At 47.3% G+C, this 20,550-nt stretch overlaps 1 protein-coding gene across 1 annotated transcript in view; it reads right to left on the bottom strand.

Moving 5' to 3' along the window:
- ARMC2 (armadillo repeat containing 2) overlaps positions 1–20,550 on the bottom strand; it is a 189,688-nt gene that overhangs the window by 138,526 nt on the left and 30,612 nt on the right. The window contains exon 4 of the mRNA XM_082250903.1: positions 15,898–16,057. Coding sequence (XP_082107029.1) covers positions 15,898–16,057 — 160 coding nt within the window. The remainder of the gene's footprint in view (positions 1–15,897; positions 16,058–20,550) is intronic.

Raw genomic sequence — 20,550 nt, 5'->3', positions numbered from 1 at the left:
ACCCGGTTCGTGGAGCTATTCAGCACTTCTTTTCTCCTACACCGGCTCCCGCCGCCGCCTCCAACATGGCGGCTGCACGCTCTCCCCCTCTACAGGATGCGAGCCCTCCTCCAGCATCGCCGGCTTCCACCGCTGCCTCGGAAACCCTGTTGGACACTCCGGCTGCCTTTGGAGCCCCGGGACCCAGCCCTTCCCATCCGACTACCCAAGTGGAGGTGGACTCTGAACTCCGCGCCCTGTTGCGCGCCCTCCCCACAAAGGCCGACATCGAGGTCTTTTTTGTCCGGGTTGTGCCTCCCCGCAGATGCCCCTGCTTCGCCTGCCTGCATGGACTGGCCTTGCTGCCCCCCCACTGACTGGCAATTACTTCACCCGCTGCCCCCACTGTCCGAGGCGGGGGGGTGCTAGGTCCGGGCACCGCCAAGACTGACGTCATGGACCGTTCTATTGTCCCCACTTTGGGTACCCGCTGCTGCTGCAGCCTGCACTGCCATCCGCAGTGCTGTACATGGAGTCCCAGGGGTGGGTGCCTGGGGGGGGTCGCCTGTGGGCTCCCCGTGGGTTGTGTGGGGTGGGGAGGGGGATTGGGGTGACCTGTTGTGGGGACCTGCACTTGTTCTCATGGGGATCTGTTACCGGGGACGTTATGTTCTTATTGTTATTGTTTATTGCACTGTTCGCTCCTGCGAACCTCGCATGCCCCAGAGCGGGGGGGGTCCTTTGACCCCTGGTCTTTTGTGGGCCACTTAGCGGAGATGCAGATGGCTGTGGTTAAACTACCTGTTTTCATTATGTGCCTTAGATGCTGCTGTGGGTACTAGACTTGCCCTGAGGGGCCCTCGGTCTGCCCCCTCCACTTCCAGACACGCTGCTTTTCCTTACTTCTGTTTCTGACGTCTATCCTACATACCATACTTACTAATAGGTCTCTCTCTCTCCTGATGGTATCATGTCTCCCTCGCCTCCTACTCTCTACTCTCCCTCCTATACACGTAAACAGTGTTGGGTGGGCCGGACAGCCGGACTCGGGTTCCATTTTTCCTGTTTTTTTTTTTGTATTTCCTGGTCTGTCCTTCTCCAACCCCCGACCCCCAGTAGGTTGACGCCTGGTGGGCTCCGTGCCTCCTGGCGCTCGTGCAGTAATTTCTGCTCTCTAGTTTTGCTATCTCCTCCTCTCCTCTGATTCTTTCTCCCTCTCGCACTCTCTCTATCCCCTCCTACTCCCATTCTTGTCTACTCCTGACCTTTGCCCCTCCTCACCCCCCTCCCCTTGTTTGTGTATACCCCCCGCTCCGTACGGGCTCATGGACGCCATTCATATTGTTTCTTTGAACGCCAAGGGGCTCAACGTCCCGAGAAACGGAAAGTCCTCCTCAATGAACTTCGCCGCAGTAAGGCGGATGTAGCTTTCATTCAGGAGACCCACTTTCGGGACGATCGCCTTCCACTCCTTAAGAACCGTTTCTACCCCTTTGCATACCATGCCACTAACCCTGTGGCGAAATCTAAGGGAGTCTCGATCCTCCTCTCTGCTAAAGCTCCCTGGCATTGTGAAGGAACGCTGGTGGACCCTGCGGGCCGTTATCTGTTTTTGAAAGGGACTCTGGGCCCGGCTCGCCTCACCTTCGCGTGCGTGTACGCTCCTAACGAGGGACAGGCCTCATTCATGGTGGGCGTTCTGGAGAAATTGAACGCGTTTCAGGAGGGACAACTCATTCTAGGGGGAGACCTCAACCTGCCACTAGTGCCCGATGTGGATACCTCCTCGGGGACGTCCTCGATTCCCCACGGACACCGGAAGAGGTTTTTGCAAGCCCTCCATGGTGCACAGCTGGTGGATGTCTGGAGACTCCAGCATGGGGGGGAACGGGACTACTCGTTCTATTCCCCACCCCATCAGACATACTCCCGTATCGATTATTTCTTGGTACCACACCGACAACTAAACGCGGTGCGGTCCACCTCGATAGGATCCATCACCTTTTCAGATCACGCGCCCGTCTCCCTGACCTACTCCCTGACTGAGGGATCGGAGCTGGGGTCCAGGGTGTGGCGTCTGAGCGACTCGCTCCTCCAGAACGCAGACGTACAAGCGGAGATTCAACGCGAGCTTTCCGAGTTCTTTCGGGTAAATGTCCCGGACGACTGTGACGCAGGCATGATATGGGAGGCCCACAAGACAGTGGTGCGGGGACTTTTTATTAAGCACGGCTCCCGTCTCAAGAAACAGCGCCAGCAGCTACTGGAGAGACTGTTGGACGAGATCCATGCCCTGGAAATTAGACATAAGCGTTCCTTTTCGAGAGAATTGGAACTGGAATTGATTGCACTCCGCCAAAAGTTTCAGGACATCCTCTTTATGAAGGCTAAGGCTGACTTGCAGAGGGCTCGTCAGAAGTTCTATCTTTCTGGCGACAAATGTGGCCGGCTGCTGGCGTCCTCCATTCGGACGCAGAGGTTGGCTAACTACGTCCCACACGTTCTGTCCCCGTCGGGGCAGCGGGTTACCCTCCCCAAACAGATCGCCGCGACCTTTCGCGACTTTTTCTCCACCTTATACAACCTCCCTCCCTCAGTGTCCCCCGCATCTCATCTAGAGGAATATATCACCTCAGCGCACTTGCCCTCCCTCGCGGCAGAAGACTGAGTCGCTGGAATCCCCGATCACGCTGCTGGAGTTGCAGGGCGCTCTAGGCTCCTGTAAGGCGGGTAAGGCCCCAGGGCCTGACGGCTTCACACTCCCCTACTTCACCACTTTCCTACCCACCCTCGGCCCTCACTGGGTGAAGTGGCTCAACCTTCTAGGATCTGGGGAGTCTGCCTTCCCGAGGGATTCCCTTAGGCTACACATCTCCCTCATCCCGAAGGAAGGGAAGGACCCCTCAGCCTGCGCCAGTTATCGCCCGATTTCATTATTAAATGTGGACCTGAAAGTGTTCACTAAAATCTTGGTGAATCGACTTGGACCTTACATGTCCCGTTTAGTCCATTTGGACCAGGTCGGCTTTATACCATCCAGGGAAGCTCGTGATAACACGACCAAGGTCCTCAACCTCATTCATGTTGCCCGGTCCACTAATACCCCTTGCGTTTTCCTGAACACGGATGCCGAAAAGGCCTTCGACCGGGTCAGCTGGAGGTTTATGACGTCCACCTTGCGTACTGTGGGCCTCGGTGCCACCATGCTGTCCTGGATTGGACATCTCTACTCGAACCCGACTGCGCAGGTGAAGTGCAATGGAGTCCTCTCAGACTCCTTCTCGATCTCCAATGGCACTCGCCAGGGCTGCCCTCTCTCCCCCCTTCTCTTCGCCCTCTCCCTAGAGCCTTTTCTGTGTAGGGTGAGGGCGAACCCGGACATCACCGGACTTACCGTTGGGGACTTTGAATGTAAGGTCTCTGCATACGCGGACGACATGATGTTTTCCTTGACCAACCCTGTCGTCTCTGCGCCTAACCTTCTCAAGGAGTTGACGCTATACGGTACACATGCTAACCTGAAGATCAACTTCGGTAAGTCAGAGGCGATGGGGGTCGCTATCCCCCCGACCTTAATGGCCACCATTTCTTCCTCGCTGCCTTTCCGCTGGACCAAAGGGGCGCTTACGTACTTGGGCACCCGCTTAGCGCCGATTATCTCACAGCTTTACGAGCTCAACTTCGCCCCACTGCTCGTCACGGTCCGCCGCCTCCTTGAGGCCTGGTCAACCGGCCTTCACTCCTGGTTGGGGAGGTGCAACCTGCTGAAGATGACGGTCCTCCCTAAGGTTTTGTACCTGCTTCAGGCTCTCCCAATCAAACTTCCGTCTGCCTTTTTTAAACAGCTGCACTCTCTCTTTGTACGGTTCATCTGGGCCACGGGTGCCCCACGCTTGTCCCGGGCACTTTTGACGTTACCCAAGCACTGTGGCGGCCTGGCCCTGCCGGATGTGCACAAATATTACTTGGCGACGCACCTCGGTCGCCTTCTCGACTGGCGCAGGCACTCCGCATACAAGTTGTGGGTTGGCCTGGAATTGGCGCAATCTACGATACCCCTAGGGGGCGCCCCCTGGTGTAAGGGGCACTGGCCACCTGCTCTGGTATCCCACCCTACGATTGGGGTTACCCTCTCTGTGTTGTCCCCGGTAATCCTTAACCCTGCTATTTCTTCTGCAACTTCCCCGCTGTTTCCGATTTTGGGGAATCCGGCGTTCTCTCCGGGCCTGATAGATCGGACGTTCCAACCGCTGGTTGACCGTGATAAGAGAGTGGCGTCTCGCTTTACGTGTCCAGGTGGCTGGCCCTCCATAGCAGAACTGTCAGACCCGACGGGGCGCTTTGCCCTTACCTTTTGGCCGGCTGCGCAATTACACCACTTTCTCCTTTCCCTCCCGGAACCTGACCTCTTCAACAGGGAATTGACCCCCTTTGAGGAACTTTGTGAGGGTGAGGGAATGCTTCCACACACACTGTCTCAGGCTTATCGCCTCTTGATCTCCCCGCCGGAGGATTTCACCCCTCCTTTCCTTTCCAAATGGGAACAAGATCTCCAGATTTCTCTCTCACCGACGCAGAAGCTCAACATCTGCACCATAGCTTTAAAGACGCCGACCTGTACCAAACTGCAGGAGTCCAACTATAAGTTACTCACCAGGTGGTACAGGGTCCCTTCCCGTCTGAGCAAAATCTTTCCGGGGACCTCCGATACCTGTTGGCGCTGTCAGGAAGACAGGGGTACCCTGCTTCATGTATTCTGGTCCTGCCCGAAACTGCGAGACTTTTGGACCGCGGTGGGCTCCCTACTACGAGATCTGACCGAACATACTATTCCGGACACGCCGGAATTTTTCCTCTTACAACGCACCAGCATCCCTCTGAGGAAATATAAACTTTCTATTGTGCCCCATGTCCTCTGTGCGGCTAAATCCTGCATCCCGCAGTACTGGAAGACCTCCCGATCGCCCACCATCAGGGACTGCATGCGGAGGCTGGTCGAGGTGAACAGACTGGAAGATTTGACCCTCACGGCGCTCCACCAGCGTGAGAAGTATGAGAAGGTATGGGGATACTGGAGGGTTTTCGTCCTGTCAGAACGGGGAACTTCTCTGTTGGGCTCCTGAATCTGGCCGAGAAAGTCATCCTCGGAGGGAGTGGTCCCCGGGATCCGGTGCGGAGCGGTCCCCCCCCCCCACCTCCCCCTCTTTCCCCTTCCTTCCCCCCCTCCCCCCCATCCCCTTGCCCCCCCCTGTCGATGTGTGTTTGTCCCCCACTCTGTCTGTCCTCCTCTTTCTCTTTCCTGCTCTCCCTTTTATCTCTCTAATGCTGTCTTAGCCTTACTTCCTAAACCTTGAACTGGAACTGTGCTGCGCAGACGATGAGTCTGCATTGGTCACTATCACTTATTTGGTACTGGCGCACAACAACCTTGCATACCTCCACATGGGCCTAGTGCCCCGGAAACTTGATTATTTGTATTTGTCTATGCTTATATGACGCACTTGTTTTCCTCTGTTGATGCTTCCGTATTTGTCCTGACCTTTGCACTAACAGCACGTATGTGCGTGCTTTCTTCCTACTTACTTGTTGCTTGCCTCGGTGATTTACATGTTATTGGTTATATTACACTGTACTGTACTGTTTATCTGGTTCAACCTTTACAATAAAATCATATTTGAAAAAAAAAAATTTGAAAATTTTGGCATATGACATATTGTTAGGATAGTTGTGTCAGTTGCATTACAATACAACTTTAATTAACTAGTTCTGTCAAGACTAGCTAAGCCTGTTGGCCTACCAATCTGGACAAAAAGTAACAAATACTGTATCTCTATAATTATATTATGTGATAAATAAGAGTAGATTAAGATTTCGAAGTATGAATAATTTTTCAAGGGAAAACTTAATGCATTTTGCCACTAGAGGTCTGTCTTGCCAGTTGATAATGTTAAGGCTGGGGAAATATTAACCTGCTCAATTCCCCTAATGTTTTTTTAATGTTAAATTACTATCACCTCTCTAATGTTATTTAATGTATTATCGTTTTGCCTTAAATTTTACCAGATACTGGCAGATTTATCTTTAAATACCAATTATGGGAAGAAGGTATGCCATAATGCACATTTTGTTTTCATAGAGTCTTAGTCCTTAAAACCTGGCATCTAATTCACTTTAAGCCTTGATTCAGATTCATACTATAAACCACATGTGAATTGCACAGGAAACGAACCACGTTCCTGTTCAATTCACATGCGATTCAGTGCGGTTTGATTTGAGCTCATTCATTTTGAATGGGCTCAAATGGCACCGCATAGCGCCAAAGATGCAGCAATTTTGTACCGCACTGCAACAGGATCGCATTGTCATTTTATACAATGCAATACGGTGACGGCAAACACATGCAACCTGCATTTGGGGTGTCGTGAAGATTGCACTTACACTCGCTGCAGATCGCAAGAGCAGTGCGATTTAAATGTGGTGCGGGGAACGCACACGGATCGTGGCATTCTCCACACCACATTAGTGAGAACCTAGCCTAAACAATTTTCAGTACATAACAATTTCACACCTAATCATGTAATACATTCCCCTCTTTCCCAAACCTGAGTAAAAGTAACTCTCCCAGCTATCCAAATAAAATCTACTATTATGGGTGTGACTTCACTTCTCTCTAGATATAAGAAATATATTTTCTATATATTGAAGGAACTTGAAATACATCTACAAAAATGGTAATGTAATCAATCTAAATCATTTAATTTCCTTTTTTTTATAAAGTGGTGATTTTTGTAATTGTTTTTTACAAACTGTATGTATTTATTAGTTACACTGCATACTGATAAAGCATTTAGTGATTTTATTGTCAACAGCTACAAAGTAGGGATATATTAAGTTTTATTGTGGGGAAACCACATGCACATATAGTGCACATGACATCCTTTATAACTACTCTTACTATGGAAAAAAAAAAAAAAAAAGTTACACAAAAATGTTTGGTCATCTAGGTTAGTGAAAGTGTTGGCGAAAAAAAAATGTTTTTCAATACACAAAGTATGCAAAACTCCAAATAAAAATGGTATTTTTGACTTACCGTAAAATACATTTCTCTGATGATCATTGACCGACACAGCTCCTGATCTTCTTTACCATTGGGTTATACTGCCCCCTATAGGAGTAGGACGCTAGGCAGAAAAAGAACTTGCCTACGCCTATGGGCAATCCCAGGAGGTATACTCCCCTTCTCTGCTATTAGGTACTCAGTTTTGTTACAAGCAGTGTCAGAAGTAATACAACTCCATAGAGGGATGGGTGCTGTGTCCGTCAATGAACATTAGAGAAATTGATTTTACTGTAAGTGAAAAATCCAATTTTCTCTTTCGTTCATTGACGGACACATCTTCTGATCTTCTTGACCATTGGGACACCTCAAAGCAGTGCCAAACCTGAGGGGTGGGAACAGCAAGAAAAAATTCCCAAAGCTAAACCGTAGCCAACCAGGTAACAGGAGCTCATTCAAAACAAGTGGTGCCCACCTGAAAAATATTACACCCTCAAAGAGGGAACAAGCTCCCTAAACAGCAGCCTGCAAAACCTTGTGGCTAAAAAAGGCATCCACAGATGCCAACACATCCACTTTTTTTTTTTTTCACAAATTTTGTGAAAGTCTGCACTGACGACTAAGTAGCCGACTTGCCCACTTGTATTATGGACGACTGATGACAAAAGGCCCAAGAAGCACTGAGCGCCCGCGTAGAGTGGGCCTTCACAGGGAAAGGAGGAACTGGACCCTTAATCGAATAGGCCTGAGTCACCGTCTGTCTGATCCATCTAGAAATGGTCGCAGAAGAAGCGGATAGTCCTTTTCGAGGCCCATCTGTTAGCACAAATAGTGAGTCTGACTTTCTAAAAGACTCCATAGATGCCAGGTACACCCGAGTAGCCCGAACTACATCCAGGGAATACAACGCAATTTCCTTAGGATGTTTTGGCTTGGGACACAGGGAAGGCAGCAAAATGTACCCATTCAGATGGAAATCAGAGACCACCTATGGAAGGAACGACGGACAGGGGGGCGAAGAACCACCTTATCTTTGTGGCCACCAAATAAGGGGAATGATAAGACGTTGCTGCCAATTCCGACACCCTGCGCGCAGAGGTGGCAATCAAAAAGGCCACCTTCTGGGATAGCATAAGCAGGGGAATCTCCCGAATGTTTTCAAAGGGAGGTTTCTGTAGAGCTGAAAGCACCAAGTTGAGATCCCAAGGCAGTAGTGGGGACCGCACCGGTGGAGTCAAATATCGAACCCCCCTAAAAAATATACGCACCAGGGAGTGCTTGGCCAAGGGTCATTGAAGGTGTAATGCCAAGGCCGACACCTGACCCTAATGGTACTCGAGGCCAATTTCTGCTCAACCCCCCATTGAAGGAAGATCAAGACCCAAGCCACTGAAAGTAGTGTGGGAAACACAGACCCAGACAAACCTCTATCCTTCAGCACCTGGCTTTCAACAGCCAAGCCATCAAAGCCAGCTACTGTAAAAGCAGGATGGAAGACTGGCCCTAGGGACAGCATATCCTCCCTGGAAGGTAGTCTCCAAGGGGCATCGGCGACCAAGCGCACCAGGTCAGTGTACCAAGACCGGCGAGGCCACTCCGGGGCCACTAGAATGACCAGAATTCCTTCTGCCTGGATCCTGCGCAAGAGTCTCGGCAAAAGCTTGAGAGGAGGGAAAGCGTAAATCAGACGATATTTGACCCTCGAGGGCCATCAGCGAGCCTGTGGCATCTGCTAGCAGAACCGGTGACCGTGACACAAACCTGTGCACCTTCCTGTTGTTGCCGAGGCACCAACAGTTCCACCTATGGGGTGCCCCAACGGAGACACAGCTGATGAAACACCCCTGGATGAAGGGACCCCTCCCCTTGGTTCAACGCCTGCCGACAGATAATCCGCCTGCCAGATTTTCACCCCTGGAATGTGTACAGCTGAGAGGGCCGGAACAAAATGTTCTGCCCCCGAAGCATGCTGCCTACCTCCAGAGCTGCCAATGCACTTCTTTTTCCACCCTAGTGTTCGACATAAGCCACGGCCATTTGGATTTGCACCGGACACCCCTGAAGGCAATTTGTCCAGTGATTCAGGAACAGTTCGGAGTTCCAGGACATTGATCAGGAGTCTGGACTCTTCCAGTGTCCAAACTCCCTGAGCGGAGTGCCGACACAGGACACCTCTCCACCCGGACAGACTGGCATCCGTTGTGACCACTATCCAATACAGGTGGAGAAAATATTTGCACTGGCTAAGAGCTGGAGAGTGAAGCCACCAGATCAGAGACCTTTTTGTTTTTCAGGTCAGCCGGATCGGATTGTCCCAAGACTTCGGACACTTGTCCCATTTGGCCAAGATTTCCCTTTACAGGGAACCTTGTATGGAACTGTGCAAACAGGACCGCCTCAAATACAGAAACCATTACGCCTACCACCCTCATGCAAGTTTGGAGGGACGACCACCTGCTGGACATCAAGAGATTAATTGCTGCATGCAACTTCTGGAGTTTGTCTATAGGCAGAAACATTCTGGCTTGAGGGGAGGCCAGATTCAGACTCTGATAGTCCAGTTTCGTGGAAGGACCAGAGCAGAATTCTGAAAATTCAGAAGCCAGCCAATCTCCCTCAGAGTCTATATAGCGATGTCCACGTTGTCCAACAGAGCAGTAGGAGACCCTGCTCACATGAGAAGGTCGTCCAGGTAGCCCAGCACTGCAATTCCCCACTGACGTAACAACACCAGCACCGGAGCCAACACCTTTGTGAAGACCCGAGGAGCAGAGGCGAGACCAAAGGGTAATGCCATAAACTGATAATGCTCCTCTCCCACGGCAAAGCGGAGTAAGCGTGGTGACAGACACATATTGGAATGTGTAAGTAAGTGTCCTTGATGTTGATAGAGGCAAGGAAATCCCCCTGATGCATGGATGCCACCACAGTGTGAACAGACTCGATTCTGAACTTCTGTACCCGCACAAAGCAGTTTGGGACCATGAACAGGTTTGAATAAAAACCCCTGAAAAACGTTGTAGAGTTGGAACCGAAACATTTACCCCTTGAAGTAACAGGTCTTGCACCACCCCGAAGAGGGCTCGTAATTGGTCCAGGGACAGACGCACATTGGAAGGAAAGAACCTCTCCATAGGATAAGAACGAAACTCCATCTGGTGGTCGGACCATATCAATTCGTGGACCCACTGGTCTTGCACCAAGGAGGTCCACGGGTCCGGAAACCGGCAAAGACATCCCCCAACCTGAGGCATGGGTGAGGGCACACCTTCCTGCAGAAGGAGCCTTGTCTGCGGATCTGGAGAACCCCGCTTTGGACTCGCCAGACCAAGTTCGCTTGGATCCCCCCAATGTCATCCTGGGTAGCTCCAAACCTTAAAAAGGAAGATCAATTAAGGCTTTTTTAGAGGTCAGGTCTGCAAACCAACATTTGAGCCACAAAACATGCCTAAGGACCACACCCGAAACAGACAGTCTAGAAATCAGTGGAGCCACATCCAAAGAGGCATCACAAATAAACTGCAGCCCCTGAACCAACTGGTCCGCCAGCTCCACAAAGGCAGGGGGGAGCTGCTCACCCTCCAAGTCAAAGCGTAAAAGCTTAGCCCACTCGGTCAGAGTTTGTGACACCAGGGCAATGGTGAAGACTGGTCTGAGTGCTGAGCCGGCCACAGTGAACATACTGCGGGCCACAGCCTCTGCCTTTCTGTCAGCTGGATCCTTAAAAGCCGCCGATTCTTCTACCAGAATCAGGATTACCTTAATCAACCTGGAAACCGGGGGATCCACCACCAGTGGAACAGTCCACTTCTTCAGGAGGGACTCTTTAAATGGGTACCTCATTGCGAATCACTTAGGGACCACAAAGGGACCTTTTGGATGTTCCCACTCTTTTGCGACAAATCTGTCAAAATAGGAGAGAAACGGAAACACCTTTGCTGCTCTAGCACAGCTTGTGAGTGCTAAAGGGAACCGGTGCCTCCATTTTTAAAGTCTTATGCACAGACCCAATCAGTGCATTCACCAGCGCTTTTTCATGCGCTGCTACAGGAGTGGAGGAATCATCCTCACTATCTGAAAACTCAGGGCGCGAGGCCACAGACCCCTCAGAGCGAGCCCCGTCTGCGGGGGTCAGATCAGATTCCGAATCTGAGGAGACAGATGAAGCAGGGGGCGCTTTTTACTACCCCGCCGTCCAAGAGCTACCTCCAACCAGGATACAAAAGACTCCAGGACTGCCGTCAGTACATCAATGGATGGTTGGGACCCGGAGGGCCCCACAGGCTTTGAGAGGGGGTCAGATGGGGAAATATGCTCCAAAAACTCCATGAGGAATAAGTGTACCCCACAAAAGTGCAAAAAGACACTGCTAAGGGACACCCCCACCGCGCTGGTAACACCACCCGGTCGCCAGCCACAGAGCACCCCCGATCCTGCAGCAGAGAGAGGGAGGGAGAGGACCCCACCAGACTGTCACAGGCAGCACCAGGATCAAAGCACTCCATGTGAGGCATCCAGGAAGGAAAGAGACTCAGAAGTCAGCACCAGGGGATGAGGAGGAGCTCCCACAAATGAAATGGATGCCAAGAAGTCTCCACAGCAATGGCCGCTATTCAATTCAATGGCGGACTAACGCAAAATGGCCACCGAGGCTACACAAACATGGCCGCCAGCCTATACAGAAAATGGCGTCCCCGTGTGGCCTTACAAGGCTCCCAGGGACCCAGGAGGGATCCCTGCGCCCAGGCAAGCCACAAAGCAAGTAGGGAGGGCATGGCAGGAGCCCCCCACCAGGTAAAGGCCCTACCATAGCTGGTCAACCAGGTGCATTCCCTCCCCCACCCCCATTGCCAGTACAGCACCCTGCCCCAGGAGGTAGCCAGACCACCATACAACCACAGTATAGGTGGGAGGGGGGATAGGGGGGCAGAGAGGGGGGATAGATGACCCACAGGACCATCAGACTCAAGGGGTGGTCTAACAGGAAGGAGGGGAACCCAGGGGTCTGACCGTCCCAGGGAGGTCCCTCTGGGGGGAAATGGTAACTCACCATGCCAGGAACAAGGCGGGCATCGCTCTAGACAGAACCTCCATGCGATTGAAATTGGGGGGAGGGGCTGTCGGCCAGGAGGAATGCTGCGAAACAGGCCGAGACACAGTCGTATGCGACCTCGCAAGGCATTTAACTCGCAGGCCAGCCCCCGTCTGGATGGGTTATGTCGCGGCCGACCTAGTGCGGAGCTTAGGTCTGTGCAGGCTCGCTGGCCAGACTGGGGTGACCACTGGATCTAGATTATTCAGCTCATCATTACTCCTGACTAGTTAGAAAAATAACTGAGTACCTATAGCAGAGAGGGGGAGTATACCTCCTGGGACTGCCCATAGGCGTAGTAAAGTTATTTTTATGCTAAGTGTCCTAAAAGAATTTAAGTTGTTGGCACTCTCAACTAGTTCCTGTTCCTGGTGGAGAGAGTTCACCATTTTACTACTCTAAGGGCTCATGCACACTGCAGCTCAAAAAAAAAAAAAAATCTTCTTTTACAGTCATTTCAGCTTTTTTTCTAGCTTGAAGAAGCTTGTATTTTTTGGGCTCTTCTGCACGTTTTTATTGAGCTTCTTCGAGCTCCTTTGAGCATAAGCATTTTTTTTATCACAAACCCTCTCCTTAGCGAATTTTTCCTATTTTTTTTTTTTGTGTTTTTCAAGCTTCTTTGAGCATTTTCATGCGTTTTTGGGCACTTAGGCATTTCTTTCTCGAAAGCATCTCTCAAAAACACGAGTTTGGTGGGGGGGGTTTTCTGCCTTTAAGGCTTCGTTCACATCTAGGCGTTTTTGGGGAGTTTTTCTGCTCTAGGATCAGCTCTCAAAACGCCCAACAAGACAAATCCTATTCATTTCAATGGCCCCTGTTCACATCTGAGTGTTTTGACGCTGTTTACAAAACGCCCAACGCTCAAAAAAGTACATGAGCTTCTTTTTGGGCAGATTACAGGCGTTTTCCATTGGTATCTATTCAATCAAAAAACGCCTGTAAAACGCGGTAAAAAAACGCGCGAAAAACGCTACGCTCAGGTGTGAATGTAGCCTAAGAGCATATGCCTGTAAACTTCTGAAAAAGCCATAGTGTGTATGGACACATTGGCTACCATAGAGGGTAGTTTCCAGGGAGGAAAAAATGAGAGCTCGGAAAAGCTCAAAAGCCTGTATGAGCTGCAAAAAATAAAAAATAAAAAAATAAGGCAGAAACCCCCACCCCACCAAACATGCGGGTTTGAGAGGAGATTTTGAGCAGAAAAGACGCCTAAGTGCCCAAAAACTTGCAAAAAAGCATAAAAAAGTTTAAAGAAGCTTAAAACACACACACACAAAAAATAAAAAAATTAGGAAAAATTAGCTAAGGAGTGGGTAAGTGATATAAAACGCTTATGCTCAAAAAAAGCTCAAAGAAGCTCAATAAAAATGTGCAAAAGAGCCCAAAAAAAGTAAAAGCTTCTTCAAGCTAAAATAAAAGCCCAAATGCCTGTAAAAGCAGCTTTTTTTTGAGCTGCAGTGTGCATGCGTCCTAATAATAAAGAACCCTTTCTGCAAATCTCCTTACTTTAAATCGTGGCTCCGTGTCCTCCTTAGGGACCTTCGTGTACATTTTTTTTTTTACAGTTACTGGAGTCACCTTAGATATACATATTTCTATGCTGTAATCACATCCCCTCTTAAGTACCTCTTCTCCAGAGTGAATAACTAATCTATATAATCAATCCTCATAGCAGAGGTCCTCTATCCCCCATATCATATTTGTTGCCCTTTGCTGAACTCGAAGACTCCTTTAACATGATCGGGTCCGCCTGTCTGTTTTTCAGATGGACCCGATCAGGCCACCCATTGACCCTTATGGGGAGGTGGATGTCAGCAGACGTGTCTGAAGACACCCGCCTGGCATCCAATCAAACAAGATCCGCTGAAAACAGACGTATGGCACAGACGTGCGCCATGCGTCCAACGGGTAGGATTGAATATGATCAAATGAATAAGGACATGCTGTTTTTTTCATCTCCCCATAGAGGAGAGTGGGACTCAGACAGGTCCGTCTCTGCACAGTGAGCAGAGATGGACCAGTCATCCGCTGATCCCCATTGAGCAAGCAGAGTCCATCAAAACAGATCTGCCTCATGTGAAAGGGGCCTAATTAAGCAACATCTTTCCTGATGACCGGTGGAAAAAACTGAATTGCATTTTCAAGATAAAGCTGAATCAGTGTCATGTCAAGGAGTAAAATGATTGAGTTATCACTTATATGTATGCCCTTTTTAACCACTTCAGCTCTGGAAGATATTACCCCGTTCATGATCAGGCCCTTTTTTGCCATTCAGCACTGCGCTACTTTAATTGCCGATTGCATGGTCATGGTCAACTAAATTTATATCATTGTTTTCACACAATTAGAGCTTTCTTTTGGTGGTATTTGATCACCACTGGGTTTTTTTTATTTTTTGAGATATAAAGGGAAAAAGACCGAAAATTTTGAAAAAAAAAAAAAACTATTTTTTACAATATTTTTTGCTTTCTGCTATAAAATATATCCAGTAAGAAAATTAAAAAAAAAAAAATGTCTTCATTCATTTTGGCCAAAATGTATTCTGCTACATCTTTCCCAATAACTGTTTATTGAATAGTTTGCATGAAAGTTACAGCGCCTACAAACTATGGTTTTTATATTGGAATTTTTTTTTTTTTATACTACTAATGGTGGCAAACAACAACTTAACAGAACTGCGATAGTGCAGCGGTCAATCTAACACTAACTGACTAACTTGCCACTGACCTCACCAAAGACAATAATACAATGCTCAGTGATAATACTATACACTGTCAGTGTACTAATGACACTGGCTAAGAAGGGGTTAACATCTAGGGCGATCAAGGGGTTAAATATGTGCCTATGTGTAATGTGTGTAAAGTGCACTGCTTTTACTAACTGATCACTAAGTTTCTCATCCCTGCTTTGCAGTGAAAATGTCAGCACCGCTGGGGGAGAACAGAGGATGAAGACAGCTGGGCAAAAGCAATGTAAAATAAAGTGGTTCTAAATTCAAGACATTTCTTGCCTTAATACATTCTCTACACGAAAGTAAACAAAAATGCTCCGGTAGCTGTATCTCCCCTCCACCTCACTAACATTTACCCAAGTCCTCTTTTGATCCAGCGCAGTGTCTGCTTGCAGCGGCACTCTCCCCTATTTCTCTTCTCACACGAAACAGAGGAAGCCATTGGTTCCTGCTGCTGTCAATCAAATCCTGAGGACAATGCAGGACCGAGCTGTGCTGTGTGTGTCTATGGATGCACACAACCCGGCTTGGTAATGTGCCCACGTGAGTGTCCCAATAGCAGCTGGCTTGCTATAGGGCAGTGATGGCAAACCTTGGCACCCCAGATGTTTTGGAACTACATTTCCCATGATGCTCATGCACTCTGAAGTGTTGTTGAGCATCATGGGAAATGGAGTTCCAAAACATCTGGGGTGCCAAGGTTCGCCATCACTGCTATAGGGGAACTTGCATAAGAGGAGGAGAAGAGAGTGCCTGCGGGGGACCCCAGAAGGGGAGGTAAGGGACCGATCTGTGCAACATCATTGCACAGAACAGGTAAGTAGAATCTATTTTAGGAAAAAAATACCCTTTATAAACACTTTAAATAACAGAGAAGCATAAGAAAAATGCTGGGGAAAAAAAAAAAAAACGTAATGGACAGCTGAAGCAAAATGTACCTTTTTTCTAGTGAAAGCAAGGTAGTGTATTACAAAGTACACAGTACCACCATTTAACAAACATGTATTAAACAGAGAAGTGTATACAAACCGGCTTTACCTATTGTGGAAAAGGCTTGGTGTCTCTGGAGATCTCCGACGGTCTGGGGTAACATTAAGGTTTTGAAGAAGTTGCATTGAGGGGTTATTTGTGGAAAAGGAACTTGAGTCCTCTTCAGAGGTGCAATCTGTATTGAGCCTTCTGTTTTCAGAAATCTTTGCTGTAATAAATAATAAAACCTTTAAATTTAGGTATGTAGTATCCACATATCTAAAAACCAGACCAGCAAAGTAGGTGCCATCCTGTGGGCATCTGGGAAGCCCCAAAATGCACATTTTCTAAAATGCCCAACTTTTCTCCAATTTGGTGCATCAGCCCAGTCTTGCCAGCATCCTGTAGTGGAATGCATGAGCCTCAGCTTCCCATTTAACAGTATGAGCAAGCAGGGGCATAGCTAGAAAACACAAAAAGGGGTGCAAGTAGAAACCCATCTGAAAAATAACAAAAAGTCCATAGCAACCAAATTATTACAGAATTACATTTTCCTTACTATTAAACTTGTTTTAACCTTTCAATATTTCTTTTAGACAATATCAGGTTTATTCAATAAAAGAGTAGCTACATTACACTACTTTGTTGGTTTACTTATAGATACCAAACAAAGACAAATCTTAGTGGTTGACAGATTACTATACTTTGATGAATATTTATGCATTCTCTCTCATATTTTTAACAAACGTAACCCCTTGCTGACCGCCCACAGAACATTTACGTCATTATTTTGACGTTAAATACCGTTGTTACGGCAGCAGCTAGCTGCCATAACCCTGGCATTGTTTTATACTGTGGGCGATTCTCTTTCAGATAAAAGTAGTCCCAGCTGCGGATTCGCCACGAGATCAGTTTTAGAGGCAGCAGAAAAAGGTGCCCCTCTTGCCGCTTGCGGGGAACGAGTCCATTAAGCGGAACTTCCCCTTTTGGGTGGAGTTCCACTTTCTAAGTAATTTTCTAGCAAAAAATACTAATTTAAACTTGTAAACAAAAAGTTCAAGAAAAGGCCTGGTCAGCAAGTGGTTAAGATCTTGCATTCTTTTTCCAATAAATATTATAGTTTCTCTCTTTGTTACACAATTCAGTTACCACTGAAAGACATTATTACATCCATTTGAATAAAGGCAAATGTACTACACATTCATATCCTCTGACAAAATATCCTCTTTGGCTTTTAGGGTATGTAAACATATTAGAAGAGACTCTAGGGGCCATGTTTAAATTCAGCAAGTGGTAATGTAAGGACCTACATTATAATACCTTTAATTATTCACATTTAAACATGTTTTATTTTCTTGAACAGAGCAGGAAGGGTTAGGACTTCTGCTGTATTTTCTTTCTGTCAATGACTTACATCTTGTATGGCCAATAGACAAAAAGGACACTGCAATAAAATCGTAAGAGAGTCCAACCCTTTCCCCACACTAGCTGAAGTTACTTCATAAGGGGAATTGGTTTTTGATGTTGCATCCTTTGAGGATGTCATCTTATTCTTTGTTTCACTACCTTCAGAGTTATGCCTAGTACACACGACGAAAAAAAACGGATGAAAAACAACGCTTCCGGAGTGATCATCGGATAATCAGACCACTAGTACACAGCGTTCGAGAGCAGATCACAACAGTTCATGCAAAATTATCCGAAGGGACAAATACAAAACATTTTTCTTGTTCAACAATAGAAGGAACGATGATGGTGTAATTAGTATAAATGTTTGTACGAAAGACCACGCATGCTCGGAAACAAAAGAATACATTACAATACAGTACATCACTTTCAAAGTTGTATTCTGTGGTAAGAGAATTTTCGTAACTTCAGTATTGTATTGGTTTTCGATAGGAGACCAGCATGCAAGAAAAAACAGACAGTCATTAGTCCGATGTTCTCATTGTGTGTACTAGGCATTACTGTTGAGACACCTCATATACACATACTTATTCCAGGTCAGTGGTTTACTAGTGAAGAATAAATCAGAGTGACAACTTCAAGATCTGTAACCTATAGGTTCAATCTGAAAACTGACCTAGATCACCTGATATACTATCTTTCAAAAGTGAGTACACCCCTCACATTTTTGTAAATATTTTATTATATCTTTTCATGTGACAACACTGAATAAATGACACTTTGCTACAATGTAAAGTAGTGGGTGTACAGCTTGTATAACAGTGTTAATTTGCTGTCCCCTCAAAATAACTCAATACACAGCCATTAATGTCTAAACCGCAGGCAACAAAAGTGAATACACCCCTGAGTATGAAGAAGTGAAAAATGCCCAAATTGGGCCCAAAGTGTCAATAGTGTGTGGCCACCATTATTTTCGAGCACTGCCTTAACCCTCTTGGGCATGGAGTTCACCAGAGCTTCACGGGTGGCCACTGGAGTCCGCTTCCACTCCTCCATGACAACATCACGGAGCTGGTGGATGTTGGAGACCTTGCGCTCCTCCGCCTTCCGTTTGAGGAGGCCCCACAGATGCTCAATAGGGTTTAGTTCTGGAGACATGCTTGGCCAGTCCATCACCTTTACCCTCAGTTTCTTTAGCAAGGCAGTGGTAGTCTTGGAGGTGTGTTTGAGGTTGTTATTGGAATACTGCCGTGCGGCCCAGTCTCCGAAGGGAGGGGATCATGCTCTGCTTCAGTATATCACAGTACATGAGGGAACCATGGATGCCAACAATGAACTGTAGCTCCCCAGTGCCAGCAGCACCAATGCACCCCCTGACCATGACACTACCATCACCATGCTTGACTATAGACAAGACACACTTGTCTTTGTACTGCTCACCTGGTTTCCGCCACACACGCTTGACACCATCTGAACCAAATGAGTTTATCTTGGTCTCATCAGACCACAGGACATGGTTCCAGTAATCAATGTCCTTAGTCTATAGTGCAAAAGTATACCTGCGCTGCTAACAAAGCAAACTCATAAATAGATCTCAATAAATATAGTGTATAAATAATCTGTGTAAAGTGCTAGTGCTCAACTTGAAATACACATTCCTCTATCATAAATCCCAATCAATATATATCAATCAATATAAAAATTCAATAAATACAAATTTTATACACGTGAAAATAATAAATGTGAATAAAGTCTTTCAATAAAAGACGTGCTTAAATAGTGACAGTCTTTGTGCAAAACATGAGTCCAAAGTGCTGCGTGCTCGTAAAACAAGTGCCGGTGCTCTCTCTACATGGGTAGGTGCTCCCCTCCTGGACCCCTACTCACCAGAAGCCAAATAATACACCGCTTTCAGAATATCCTTAGATAGGACGAGCCTTATTGGACCATCAACTCAATCAGCTTTCCTGTAGATCATATCATCCAGGTATTGCTCAAAAAAATGGAAAGAGATGCTGGCATCGTGAAGTATGTAACCACTTTATTCGATGCACACAATACAAGATACACTTACAATATGGCAAAGGTTAAAACGCCTAAAAAAAACATCCCACGGGTTGCCAATCCAAACGGCTGTACTCACTCCCCGTGTCCCCGTATGTCGGAAGGTGGATGTAGTCGGGCGTAGTACGTACTCGGATGAACGGCTTGACGCGTTTCGCTCCGCACACAGAGCGTTATCAAAAGCAAGTCCGCTCCGGATACGCACTATATTTATAAGGTAACAAATTACATTATTGCTGACACCTTAGAGGAACCGGAAGTGGAATGCCGCCATTTTGTGATTCCTATGGTGATGAACTTCCTGTACAACTCTCTCATTCAAATCTGCACAAATTTGTCCCCACACTTTAAGCTTTCATTGACCGCTATAATGTAATACAGTCCAGTTTAATATATTCCTAAATTGTGGGCTATAAGCTAGTATTATTCCGGTGGCGGAACCGGAAGTGGCTCCGCCATATTGGGACTCTCATCCTCCCCATATGCCGGAACCGGAAGTGATGTCGCCATGTCAGGGTTACCCGATGACGCACTTCCTGTATCTCGTTCCGATCTGATGTAAGCATCATACAGCTTGTGGAGTGTGCAGAGCTATTTCTAGATACATTAAGCTAGGGGTCCACGCCACACTTATTACCTTATTGTGACCTAAACCTGCCGTGACTTGTTATTAACACTCGGCGCCGGAACCGGAAGTCCCGGTATGAGTGAGAGCGATAACACCAAATTTAACATACCTGCTCCCCATTTAGACCTGGCACCTTGTAACACTAACGAGTCACCGGGGAGGGAAAATGGCTAATTGGGCCCAATTTGGACATTTTCACTTAGGGGTGTACTCATTTTTGTTGACAGCGGCTTAGACATTAATGGCTGTGTGTGGAGTTATTTTGAGGGCACAGCAAATTTACACTGTTATACAAGCTGTACACTCACTACTTTACATTATAGCAAAGTGTGATTTCTTCAGTGTTATCACATGAAAAAATATAATAAAATATTTACAAAAATTATGAGGGGGTGTATTGATTTTTGTGAAATAATGTACACTAGCATACTGTACACCAGCACAGAATTGTTAGCATTTTAAAATAATTACTATTAGGGCCATTTCACACTAGTGCGATGCCAGACATTGGATTCGCACCACATTGGGCATCCATACAAACTGAATGGATGAATTCGCAACACATTCAGGCCAAACTCGTGCAGGACCATTTTTTTTTGGCCGCACCAGAATCGAATCGCATA

Source organism: Pelophylax lessonae (genome assembly GCF_965119305.1).
Source record: "Pelophylax lessonae genome assembly, chromosome: 3".
NCBI classification, from domain to species: domain Eukaryota; kingdom Metazoa; phylum Chordata; class Amphibia; order Anura; family Ranidae; genus Pelophylax; species Pelophylax lessonae.
The sequence above is the reverse complement of the archived record's forward strand: the minus strand, read 5'-3'. Positions and strand labels throughout refer to the sequence as shown.